The sequence below is a fragment of the Sylvia atricapilla genome, chromosome 17, assembly GCF_009819655.1.
Source record: "Sylvia atricapilla isolate bSylAtr1 chromosome 17, bSylAtr1.pri, whole genome shotgun sequence".
Lineage (NCBI taxonomy): Eukaryota > Metazoa > Chordata > Aves > Passeriformes > Sylviidae > Sylvia > Sylvia atricapilla.
The window spans coordinates 3,968,357-3,979,768 of NC_089156.1; the positions used below are offsets into that span (position 1 = coordinate 3,968,357).

At 58.0% G+C, this 11,412-nt stretch overlaps 1 protein-coding gene across 1 annotated transcript in view; it reads right to left on the reverse strand.

The window, feature by feature from the left end:
- SRRM4 (serine/arginine repetitive matrix 4) overlaps positions 1-8,740 on the reverse strand; it is a 42,064-nt gene extending 33,324 nt beyond the window's left edge. Inside the window, exon 1 of the mRNA XM_066331347.1 lies at positions 8,514-8,740. Coding sequence (XP_066187444.1) covers positions 8,514-8,644 — 131 coding nt within the window. The 5' untranslated portion in view covers positions 8,645-8,740. The remainder of the gene's footprint in view (positions 1-8,513) is intronic.
- Between the last annotated feature and the right edge of the window lie 2,672 nt (positions 8,741-11,412).

The window sequence follows — 11,412 nt, forward strand, 5'->3', positions numbered from 1 at the left end:
GGGGATGGGGAAACTGGGGCTCTGGGTGGAAAAAAGCCCTTGTGGTGAACCCCTGAGGCAATGGGGGAGTAAATACTGCCACAAGGCAGCACACAGCAGGAGCTAAACCTTCCTCTGGCACGTGCTACAGGTGCTGTGCCTTTGGCTCTGCCCCTGCAGCTGCAGAGATGCTCCATGCTCACAGTGAGGGCAGGGATAGAGACAGGAGCCCTGGCAGCCTGGCCTCATCAAAACACCCAAAACCCCTCCAAAATACTGAAGAACATCCTTCACCTTCTACTGGCTCCTGGCCCACATGTGGGAAGTGTTTGGGAGAGCACAAGGACGGGTCCAAAAACATGCCAACAACTTCTCCAGCCACCAGACAGAACCGAATCCCTGCATTTGGGGATATCCAGGGATCCTAGGGGAGATGCAGCCAACACATCCCGTGCCCTGCAGAGCTTAGCCCCATACAGGGACTCCCAGGGGCCAGAGGAGGTCACCAGGAGACCAAGTTCATCCTTGATTAGGAGACATAGAGCACAGCCAGCCCAGCAGCCCATGGGTTCCACCACTCCCCAGCAGGTCAGGCTGCAAACCTCCCCATTTCAGGGGTTACACCACAGCTCCCTTTGTTCCTCCTCCACTGGTGCCCACCCAGACCCCCTGCACCTCCCTCACTGTGGCATTATCCTGCCCCTCTGCTGGCCCTGCACCGTCCCCCTCTAACCCGGCCAGGGCGTGGCTGATGGGCAGACAAAGGCAGGGGTGGGGTGGGCGGTGACGGATAACCACAGAGGCTGTGCCACACACAGGGAAGGGCAGGTAATACATGACAAGTTTTGTTACTTTGGGGTTTTATTTTCTGTAAGTTGCCAGTCTTGGAATTTTCTGGAGAATAAAACCCCCATCCCTTCAAAGCAGTGCTGAAGCCAGTTGTCTTGCATGTCCTCATCATAACAATCCTGACCAGGCTCTGATCAGAGCAGGGAGATTTGAAGAGGAGAAATGCATTACAGGAAATAAGTTTTCTGAGTTAAAGCACCTGCCTCAGGTCTGTCCAAATCCCAAACTGCCTCCTGCACCCTCTGGGCCACAGCCATGTCCATGCCCTGGCAGAGCAGGGTTGCTCTGCTGGCTGCAGCTGATGGAGCTGTGGAGAACTTACAAGTTCTGTTATCTTTACATGCTCCTGTGTTACACTTGCACAGCTTTGGTGAGCAGGGGGCTGTACAGCAGCTCCAGCTGACCCACAGATTAATGCCGCAGAAGCTCTTTAACTGTGAAATCTCTCTTAATGCAAAAATATTTCTCTTGCTGAGCAGTAGCTAATTCTTCATCCTGATGGTGATGTAGCTGAAATCCCAGCCTCCTGCCCCACTCTGTTCCAGTCACCCTCCAACACACGTGGGCACAGAGATAAATTCAATACAAGCAGCCCATTGCCAAAGTGCCATCAAGTTCCAGAGGGATGATGCACTGCTGGAATTTGGTGTTAGTGGCAGTGAAAACCCATTTTCTCATCATTGTCTGTGGGTCTCAGAGCATTTCAGCCAGCCTGTGGGCTGGGAGAGGAGCACCTGACCCCAGCCCTGGAACCCAGCAGCAGGAAGCCCCCAGAGCCCATACCAGCAAGTTACGGCCTCCCCTGCCCCAGGGAAGAGGGAGAAGAGCAGCCCCACAGGCAGCAGGACCCTGTCCACAGTGTCCCCACCCTGGGGTGAACAAGGAGATGCTTCTTCTTCCTTTAATGACGAGACATAAATTAAACATGGAGAGTTAAACAGGTCATTGGTAGAGCCCCAGCCTCGCTGCCTCCAGACCAGGGACTCATTTCAGCCTGCCTCAAACACCAGTATAGTTTTTAATAGAGTTGGGTTGTTTTTTTTTTGCCACTTGCATTATTTTTTGTAAGCCCTTCCTGCAGTCCCTGCTGCGCTGGCAGGGAAAGTGTTCCCGCCGCGTGCGAAAGAAACGGCTATTTTTAAACTGCCCGTGTTTGTCAGCGCTTTCGGCTCGAGTGGCTGATGGAGAAGCCAGTTTTGCAGCACCCGGTGTCCCGCAGAGGGTTGTGTGGCCTTTGCCAGGAGGTGGTGGCAGAGATGTGGGCACTGTGCCTGGCCACACTGCCAGGGGTGATGGTCCAGCTCGCTCATCCCCAGCACGTGTCAGATCCACACCAAAGCCTTGGTCTGGGTGCTGGGCTGCTGGGACCCATCACTCCTGCCAGATTTCAGGCAGCACAGCCTCTGACTTTGCAGACACCTATGAAATTATCAAGCAAGGCTGCAAACACAAGCTGGATCCCGGGATTCGGCCTTTCTCCCTGCCCTTTGCTGGGAATGCCAAAGGGCTCCAATCCAGGCATCAAACCCAGCCCTGTTTTCCAGCTGATGGCACCGCCAGGGATTTAGGGCCAGAGTAGGACCCAGGGTGGTGAGAGCTGTGTGTGGGTCACATGGAAGAACTGTAGGTCACAGCAGACCCATCTCAGAACAGCAAAGAGCCCTGGGGGCTCATGCCAGAGCAGGAGCTCTGGCAAAAACCCTATCACTCTCTGCAGCTGAAACACTGGTGGGATTTTCTGTCCAGGTCAGGCTTTGCAGTGTTTAAGAGGTCCCAGTGCCCACAGGGAGAAAATGAAGAAAAAAAAATAGAGAAAAGGAAAGGGTGGTCATGCATGAAATGGTTTCATTTCAGTGACATGGGGGTTGCATTTGATAAGTCCAGCTTATTGAGAAATGGAGGTATAGAAAGGTCCAGCCACCAACCATGGAGATGTGGGAAGGGGTAGGAATGGGGCAGAGAAGCCCAGGGAAATCTCCCAAACCCAGGGAGCCTGGTGAGAGAGAGGACCCCCATACAGTGAGAGTAGGATCTGCAAAGGCCCTTTCTAGAGTCAAGCTGCAGCAGGACAGGCTGTCCCAGATGATGGAGACAGGATGGTGACAGCAAGGAGACACAGGCAGCCATAGGACCTGATGCTAGGCAGGAGCTCCTTAGCAATTCCTGTCATCAAGGTCATCACTGCTATTTATTATTTAGGGCCTCACAGGCCTAAATATTCATTAGCAGGACTTTGCGGGAGGGGTGTGAACACATGTGGGGTTCAAGTGTCCTGCCTCTCCAGGGATGGGATAAAAGCAGGGATGGGGGCTGGCTGGAGCTGGTGCTGCTACCTGAGCCAGGCAAGGATGAACCCCAGCCCTGCAAGACCCTAAACTGTCATATTTCACCCTGGCCTGGTTCTCCACACTCCATGAAACAGCCTCACACAAGTGCTGGGATGTTGCTGAGCCAGACCTTACAAACCTGGCACCCCCAGCATCTGCAGACGTGGGGCTCCCTGGCAGCCAGGGCACTGTTTTCAGTGGAATTGTTCAAGGATGAAATAAAATATTTCTACAAAGCCATCCTCCAGCCAGCCAGTGGAATTCTCCTCCCTTTTGCTTCCTTCCATCTGATTTCATCCCTCATCTGAAGGGATTGGATACGGTGCTTCCCCTGGCACAGCGTGGACACTACAGGCTCCCCCTTCGCCAGAGGTGGGGCAGCAGCAAATCCTGTATTTAGGGAGACCCTCATCCCGTGTTTCCTCAGCAGCTGCTGTGGCCCTTCACTCTCACAGCAGGGCCGGCTTGTGCCCGTGTTCTTGCTGGCGAGCGTGGAAGCTGCACCCATGGTTTGGGCCCCAAGCAGAGCTCAGCTAAGCTCTCAAGTGGACTTTTCCAGGTCAGGAATTACCTGTCTCCAAACCCACAGCGTTTCCCAGCAGGGTCGTGGTGCCCAGCACCAGTCCAGAGGAGAGGCAGATGGACAGGGCCGGGGGAAAGACGGAGGATGAGGATGATGAAGGCTCTGCGAGCAGCAGGGAGTGGGTCCTGGGGGCATTCCCGGCTCTTCCCCTCACTCAGCTGCCCGCAGCCTCCCGGCAGTTCCCGAGCTGCCTAATTAGCTCTCCCTGCTCCCAGCGCCGTCCAGCTGGAGCCGGAGGGCAGGGGCACACAAAAGCCTCGCTATTGACAGCCCTTCCGAGGAAGGGGCTTTTCTTCTCCCCCTCGCTTTTCTTTTCAAGCCCCTCTCCCCCCCTCTTGGGCCGGGGCCACGGGCTCATTAGCACTTGGGCTCGTTGGGATGGAGGCAGCAGATGGCAGCCAGGCGGCCGGCCCCGCCGCCGCCTCTTCCCGCGGAACAGATGCCCGGCCAACAAGGGGGAGGATTAACGGGGATGGGGGGCCATCCGCACTGCAGGGCCGCCAGCGGGGGGTTCCTCCCCGGCAGCACACCCCACGTCCCTGCCTAGGGGCTGCCAGCCCGCTGGGGACTCACGGTCGCCAAAGGATGTCTTGGGAAGCCAGAGGTTGGCATGGCCAAAAGTCACTGCAAAGGCCACAGGAGAGCTGCAGCTGCTTTCTGCACTCGTTAGGGTACCGAGACCTCTGACACTGCAGTGCCACGGCTGCTCCTGCCTTGTCCCAGTGCAGTGAGGAGGACATGTCACCCTTGTCCCAGCACGTTTGCCGCAGCACCCAGACTCCTCTCCAAGATCACCCGCAATGGCAAACTATGGCCTAATCCCGCTTCAGCAGCTCATCCCTCTCCCTCCGTGCACGGTGCATCCCGGGGGATTAAGGGTTAAAGCACAAATCCCCAGCGCTGCCCTGATGTGACCCACTTAGACCATCTGGCAGCGAGGGATGCAGGAGCCTCCTTTCCCCCAGCGCTGCCGGCGCTCACTCGGCATCACCGGCTGCCCCAGGAGCTGACACCAGCACCCCAAGGCCCCAGCCCCAGAACGGCCAAAAGTGGATTTTGGCGGAGTTTCTAGGGACGGGGCAGCTCATGCCAGCAGTACTGTGGCTGGCAGTGTGGCAGCAGAGAATTAAACCACCCCCAGAATCATCCTGCAAACCCCCAGACTCCCTCCAGCTCCGGTTCCCTAGGATACCCTGAGGCATTTCCCACCTGGATGTCCCCAGGCCCCGGCAGCGGTGATGATGACATTCTTAGCAGCGCTGGGAGAAGTCAGGCTTCCAGGAGGGACAGAGCTCCCAGCCCCGCCGAGGTCACGGCCAGGGGAGAGATGCAGACAAAAGCCCAGCTCAGTGGGAGGAAAGTGGATCCTGCTGCGGGGCAGGGGCCAGAGCGTGGTGTTCATACCCATCCCCAAAGGCTGCGCAGAGGCCGGTGGCACCTTAACACATCAGATTTTAAAAGCATTTTCAGTTCACCAGAGCCCCATCCTCATGGTCCAGTGAGAGAGGCTGAGGGCACCTCGGTTTGGCAGAGGGGCTCAGGGCAGGGGAGGTGGTCCCTGTGCCTGACCCCATCCCTCCCCAACACACAGGGCACAAAAACCCCTCAAATCCCACACTGGGATTTTGCATATGCTGGAGCAATTCCCCTGCAAATGCGAGCTCTGGGGCAGTCCCACTTTCCCAGCCTCCCCTCACCGCCCAGTCCCTCACCGTCAGCTGCACAGCCGAGCCCTACCAGGCCCTGTGTGGGAAAAGGTTAATTGGAAAAGCCCCTTTCCCCATCACCTCGGTTTTTCCTTTCACATGGCAAACTGGTCAATAATCCATTTACTTTGGCAGAGCTCTGCTCTGGACACAAAGCTGTCTGGGGGGCTGGATTTCATGTCCCCCCCCCCCCAGCCCCAGAAAAAACAGGAGGGAAGGTATTAATGTACTCTTTTGTTCCAGGATGACCCATGGGTTTAGCAGAGCTTTAACCCTCCAAACCTCCAAGACAGCTTGATGAGAATTTAGATGGAAGAGGCTTTACCTGCTGAAGCAGCAGGAAGGTAGTGGTGAGGAATGGGGGCAAGGGGGGGGAAAAAATCACTTTCTGGGCAGGGAACCCCACTGCTGCCCCACAAGGATGCAGGATTGAGCCCTTAGCCATTCTCAGGGCACCCTGCAGGGATGGTTTTCAGCTATGGACACTACGGGAGCCCCTGGCAGGACCCCCATGCCGCAGCTGAGCCCGTGACTCTCGAGGAGGGCACAGGCTCACCGTGCTGGCCTAGAAACCATGGCAGCATCTCCGCTGCTGTGGGAAGCATGGGGCCGATCCAGGGCAGGGTGTTTGCAGGGGACCAGCTGTCAAGTGTGGGAGAAAGCAGGAATCCAGATGGTCATCTTAATATTTCATTTGGCTAACTGGTCTCCCCAGCTCCTCTCTGGCACCACAGTCATTTGCTCTTAAATTAGCCGGGAGTATCGTCAGAGAAGAGAGGCCGATCCAAGCAGTGGCGCAGCAAAACCTTCCAGAAAAACAAACCCAGAGTGGAGCCGGGCACTACAAGAGGAGCTGCTACAAGCCTTGGGTCTGTTCTCTCCACGGATGGGGAGCAGGAGCCTGGCTCTGGCACTGGCTGGACTATGAGCTTTGTGCCAGCTTGTGGACATCACTGCAGCCCAGAGGGGACGGCCGCTGGGGGTGTGAGATCTGGCATTTCAGAGGTGTGATCCTGCCCAGACGGCAGCCTCGGGCTCCTGGCGGAACCCTGTGGGATGCCAGCCGAGCCGGCAGCCCCGCTGAGAAAAGCTGGGAACCACAGCATCTCTGTCCCCGCAGTTTTTGGCGGCAGCCCCTGGAGCGGCGGAGCCTGGGACAGCGTGAGCGCAGCGAGTGCCGGCCTGACCCCGCTCTGTGCAGCCGGGAACCTCCACACCGCAGGGAACATCCCCGGGCCCGGCCAGCAGCACACGCCGCCAGGGGACAAAAGGAGCCGCTGAGCCGGCAGCGGCATGGCCGGAGCACAGCCCGGCGTGGGCACCTGCGTCTGCCGAGGTGCAAACCACAGCACAGCCAAGCCGGCGGCGCCGTTTTGCTGTGTGCCACGAGCTCCTGGACTGTTTGACTCCCACCGGAGGTGTCACTACCAACAGCACGGAGAGGTGCACACATCTGGGAACTTTTTAATGGATCTGCAAACACCCCGAGCCGCGGTGCTCAGCCACGCACCGGGATGTCTGCGCAACCCAAACTGCTGGTGAGATAGAGCCAGACATCATTCCTGGCACTCAGGCTGGCTGTATTTCCCCAAAATCCGAATTTGTTGCCTTCTTACACCTCCAGCTGCAAGATATTTTAGCAGCACGGCTCACTCAGGCACCTTCAGGCAGGAGTGTGTGTAGTAAGCCAGCCCTCAGCCCTTCAGGTGCCGACCATACCCGATGCAGGGATGGAGGAAACCACGGTGGTTCCTCTCCAGCACAAAGGCTGAAGCCCTGCAAACACTGCCTGTGGAAACAAGAGTTGCTCTTCTCAATTAGAGGCCGAAGGCATGCCTTTCCCATTTTCTTACCCAGATTAAAGGAAATCAGAGAGATAGGGAAAAATTCACACTCAGCAGCCGGGCTGCAGGGGCAGAAGAGACCCCCACACTGCACAAGCAGCAGGACCCTCATCCCCACTGCTGCTGTCGTTCACAGCCTCCACTGGCACGGGAAACATCTGAAATGGCTCATTCCAAAGGATCTCTCTCCTCCCTAGTACAGGCTGAGCCCCCAATACCCAAGCTCCTGCAGACAGAGCCCCTCTCCTCTACAGATGCAGCACCTCCACAGAACTTTGGCTGGTTCTCTACACCAACTAGGCAGAGGAAAAAATAGAGCAAAGAGACAGGAGAGCCAGCAAAAGCATCCTTTCTTTATAAAAGCAGCACAAACAGGATACTATTAACAAATACTGAGACAGTCAGCAAAATAAAGCTGGTCTAAATTAGAGTGTGCATGGCTGTGAGGAAGCCACACGGACCTCTGCCTGTGTGACAGCCTGGCGGAGAGGTTCAGTGGGTACCTGCAGCCCCCTCGCCTCTTTTCATAGGTTTCTCTGATTCTCAGCCTCTGGCAAAACATGGGGACACCGACTTCCCTGAAGCAGGAGGACAGGGCAGGTACTGGATGCAAAGTCAAGGCTGCTTGGCTGTGGGACGTGGGGCCACCATCCCCAGAGCTGCCCCGGTCCATGGCAGTGACCAGGCTCCGTCCACTGTGCGTCCCTGGGAAGCACCAGCCTCCTCTCCGTGACAAGGCAGGGTCCAGCCCTAAGGGGCTGTTTCCCTCCCCAGGCTTCACCTTCCCAAAGGTCCCAGGTGAAGGGCTGACACAGAGCCAAGGCAACCAGCAGGACACACATCCCCGGGCTCTGCACAGAGCTGGTCACACTTTCAAGCCGATGCCCCCCACCACTGCCCCCACTCCGTAGCCCAGCTAGAGCTTTGCAGACCCTCACCCTGCTCCCCTTCGGGCTCAGCCAGCTTCCAAGCTCCAAGCATCACTGAGGCAAAGTTTCCTAAACCTGCTCTGCTCTGGAACACAGCACCAGCTCAGAGAGGGGGGCTCAGCCAGCCAGCATCCCCCAGCCTCAGGCATGGGGAGGGTGCCCCGAGTCCTCCAGCCACGAACTGCTGGTGGCGGGGGACACACTCAGGACTCCTTTTACGGTGGGAAGGGGAGCAGAGGTGGAGAAGGACGCAGGGTCTCCCAGAGCCACCCCTCCCTTGCCCCGGCAGCCCTTACCTGGGCAGCGGCTTGCGGGCGGTGATACTGGCCACGATGATGCTCTCGGGTCGCGGCGTGGCCACGGCTTTGAAGGTGCCTCTCCAGAACTTCTCGAAGAGCTGCTTCTCGCCCTGCTGCACGCCGGCCATGGCCCCCGGAGCCGCGGCAGCCCCCGGCCGGTCCCGCCGCTGTCCGCGGTGCTGAGCGCTACATCCCCCGAGGCGCTGGGCCCGGCCCGCAGCCCGGCCCGCTGCGGGGAGTGCGGCCCCGGCCGCCCCCGCCTCCCGTTTTGTGCCGGCGGGGCGGGCAGAGGGGCCGGACCCGCCGCCGTCCGTCCCCTCCCCGGCACCGCCCTCGCCGCAGCTGCGCCCGGAGCGGCGGAGCCGAGCCCGGGGAGGGGACGGCTCCGGGGGACCCGGCACCCCGCTCGGGTGGGGTCGGCTCTACCGCACGCTGCTCGCCCCTACCAGGTGGCTCCTGTGGGGTTTCCACTCCCTCGCAGACCCCAGGATCGTCCGTGCGCCATCCCCATCATTTCCTTCCCCAGCCGAGAGGCCACTTCCAGCTCGCTGCTGGATCGGGGGCGCCGCTGCGCTTTGCCCTCTCCCTTCAGGGCAGAGCGAGTCCCCGTCCCCGCACAGAAGCTGCCAGTGGCCTTCGTGTTTGCCCGGTCCCAACCGGACGCAAGAAAAGAAAGGGAGAGCTTGGAGCCACGGCTGAAGGAGAAAGCAGCAGGAGGCCGTAGAGACCACTCTGTAACTCTTCCATACCTAGACCCATACGAGACAGAGAATTTGAAATACAGCTTCTTTTTTCTCCCCTCCTCTCCACCTCCCTTCCTATTTAACTGGGAAGGGGCAGGGATAGAGCACGCAGTTCCTTGGCTCCAGTGCAGTGGCAGGCTGGGAATCCCACATTGAGGTGCCAACCAGCACAGAAAACAATTCCTCACCTTCCAGGGCAGGATTTGACCCGCCAGGACCGGACGCGTGGGGAGGGAAGAAAGCTGGGGCGGTGCAAGTGCAGCGCTGCGATTTCCCTCAGCCTCTGCGCTGAGTACAATAAAAACGTCTTTAGGAGAAGACGCTTCTTCTACCACATGCTTTGAAGCGCAAGTAAAAGCTGGTGACCTTGGATGAATGAGACTCTCTCTATTGTGCCTCAGAAACCCGCATGATACGTTTATGTAAGCGGCGGGGGGATAATGGAGCCAGGAACAATAGGCGGTGGGAGCCGGAGAAGAAGGAAAATCGTGGGGAAACTTAATCGCTTCTTTGCGACAAACACAACGTTAGCAGAAGGCTCGTTCTGGCGCCGTTGTTTGCCAACTCTTCCTTCCCTGCCCCGTTTTGCTTGCTGCCCGCTCTGTGCCGCTGGTGGCCGGGGTCAGGAGCCGTGTCCCCGCTCGCAGAGCCGCAGCACGGGGGGCACACGCGGGCCGGCCTTTGTGCCGCGGCCGGCTGGAGATGGATGCTGGCGAGAGCGGGCACGGATCCAGCAGGGCTTAGAGAAACACTGTCAGCTCTGCCAGACAATGCCTAAAAACCCGAGAGGGAAGGAGAGCGCTCATGCACAGCGCGGAGATGCTCGCTGGGAGGCTGCTCCCCCCGGGAAACCGCCCAAGGGCGATGCCTGGGAAAGGCCGGCTCGGAGCCGCGGCTCTGCTCTAGCCCAGGGCACGCTGCACATGCCGCGGGCACATTTCAGGGCAGGGATGCTCCGGGGACAGTCACAGTCAGGAAAGGGCAGAAGGAGCAGGAGAAAGGGCTTGAGGTCTAGAGCTGCCTAGAGGGAAGGCACACACAGCAGCCCCAGGACAGTCACCGCTGGCCCAGCGCTCTTCTGCAGTTCGGCAGGGACAGAGACTGACCACCCAGCCAAATCCAAGCTTGGTCTTCCTCTGGCCCTTCCAGTCATTTCTGTAGAAGACGGGCTGTTCATTAGGAGCGCGTTTCCCATTCAGAGCACATTAACCTCACTAAACAGAGATCAGGTGTAAGTACACACACCCCTCAGTCTTGCTCTGGTTTGTTGGGGAATGACCCAAACGCGGGGTGAGGGTCAGGCAGGAGCCCCAGCGGCACTGTCAGCCCCAACCCTGGGCTGGTGCCTCGTTAAGCACACACCCTGCAAGGCATCACCATCCCCTGGGCTTTGCAGGATGAGCCCAGCCAGAGCCAGCTGCAACCAGCGGCACTCCAGGGCATTTCACCCCCTTTCACCAGCCATCCCGGAATGGCTCTAATCGCCCTAGCATGAAGTCCCAAATAAAAGGAATAATAAATGTTTGCACTATTAAATTAGCAGCACGGGTGGTGTGTGGGCAGGAGGAAGGCTGGGATCGTTACAAGAGCCCTCTCTCCTGGCGTACCTTGTGGAGACATCAGTGAGCCAATTAAGCAATTGACTCGGTTAACGGAGGCTCCCAGGAATAGACTTCCCTGCTATAGAATAACTGCGCAGTAATAAATTGTCTCATAAATAAACAGCCTGAGAAAGCATTACAAGATACCCAGAAAAAGCACTATATCATCAGCAAAAAGGATGCTGTGCGCTTCTGGTGTGTCTGTTAACCCGTGGCATCGCCAACACTTCTCTGAACCGGGGCTGAGGTCCCTATGGGGGCTGTGGGACTGGTCCCATGGGGGGGGGACAGGGCCACAGCATCCCTGGAGCCCCCGCAGGTGCTGCCTGCCCTGTTTGCCAGCAGCACAGAGCCCTCAGTTACTCACCCATGGGAGTGCCATAAATGCCAGCCCGGGTTATTTACAGCTCCAGCAGTTAACGTGGGGCTCTGCCAGGTTCAAATGTTTGCAATAAACTGTAGCAAAGCGAGTGAGTCCTGGGATGGGAACAGGGAAACTGGGACGTGAAGGATAATTGCACTTTTTCCTCTTAATCAGAACCTATTAATAAA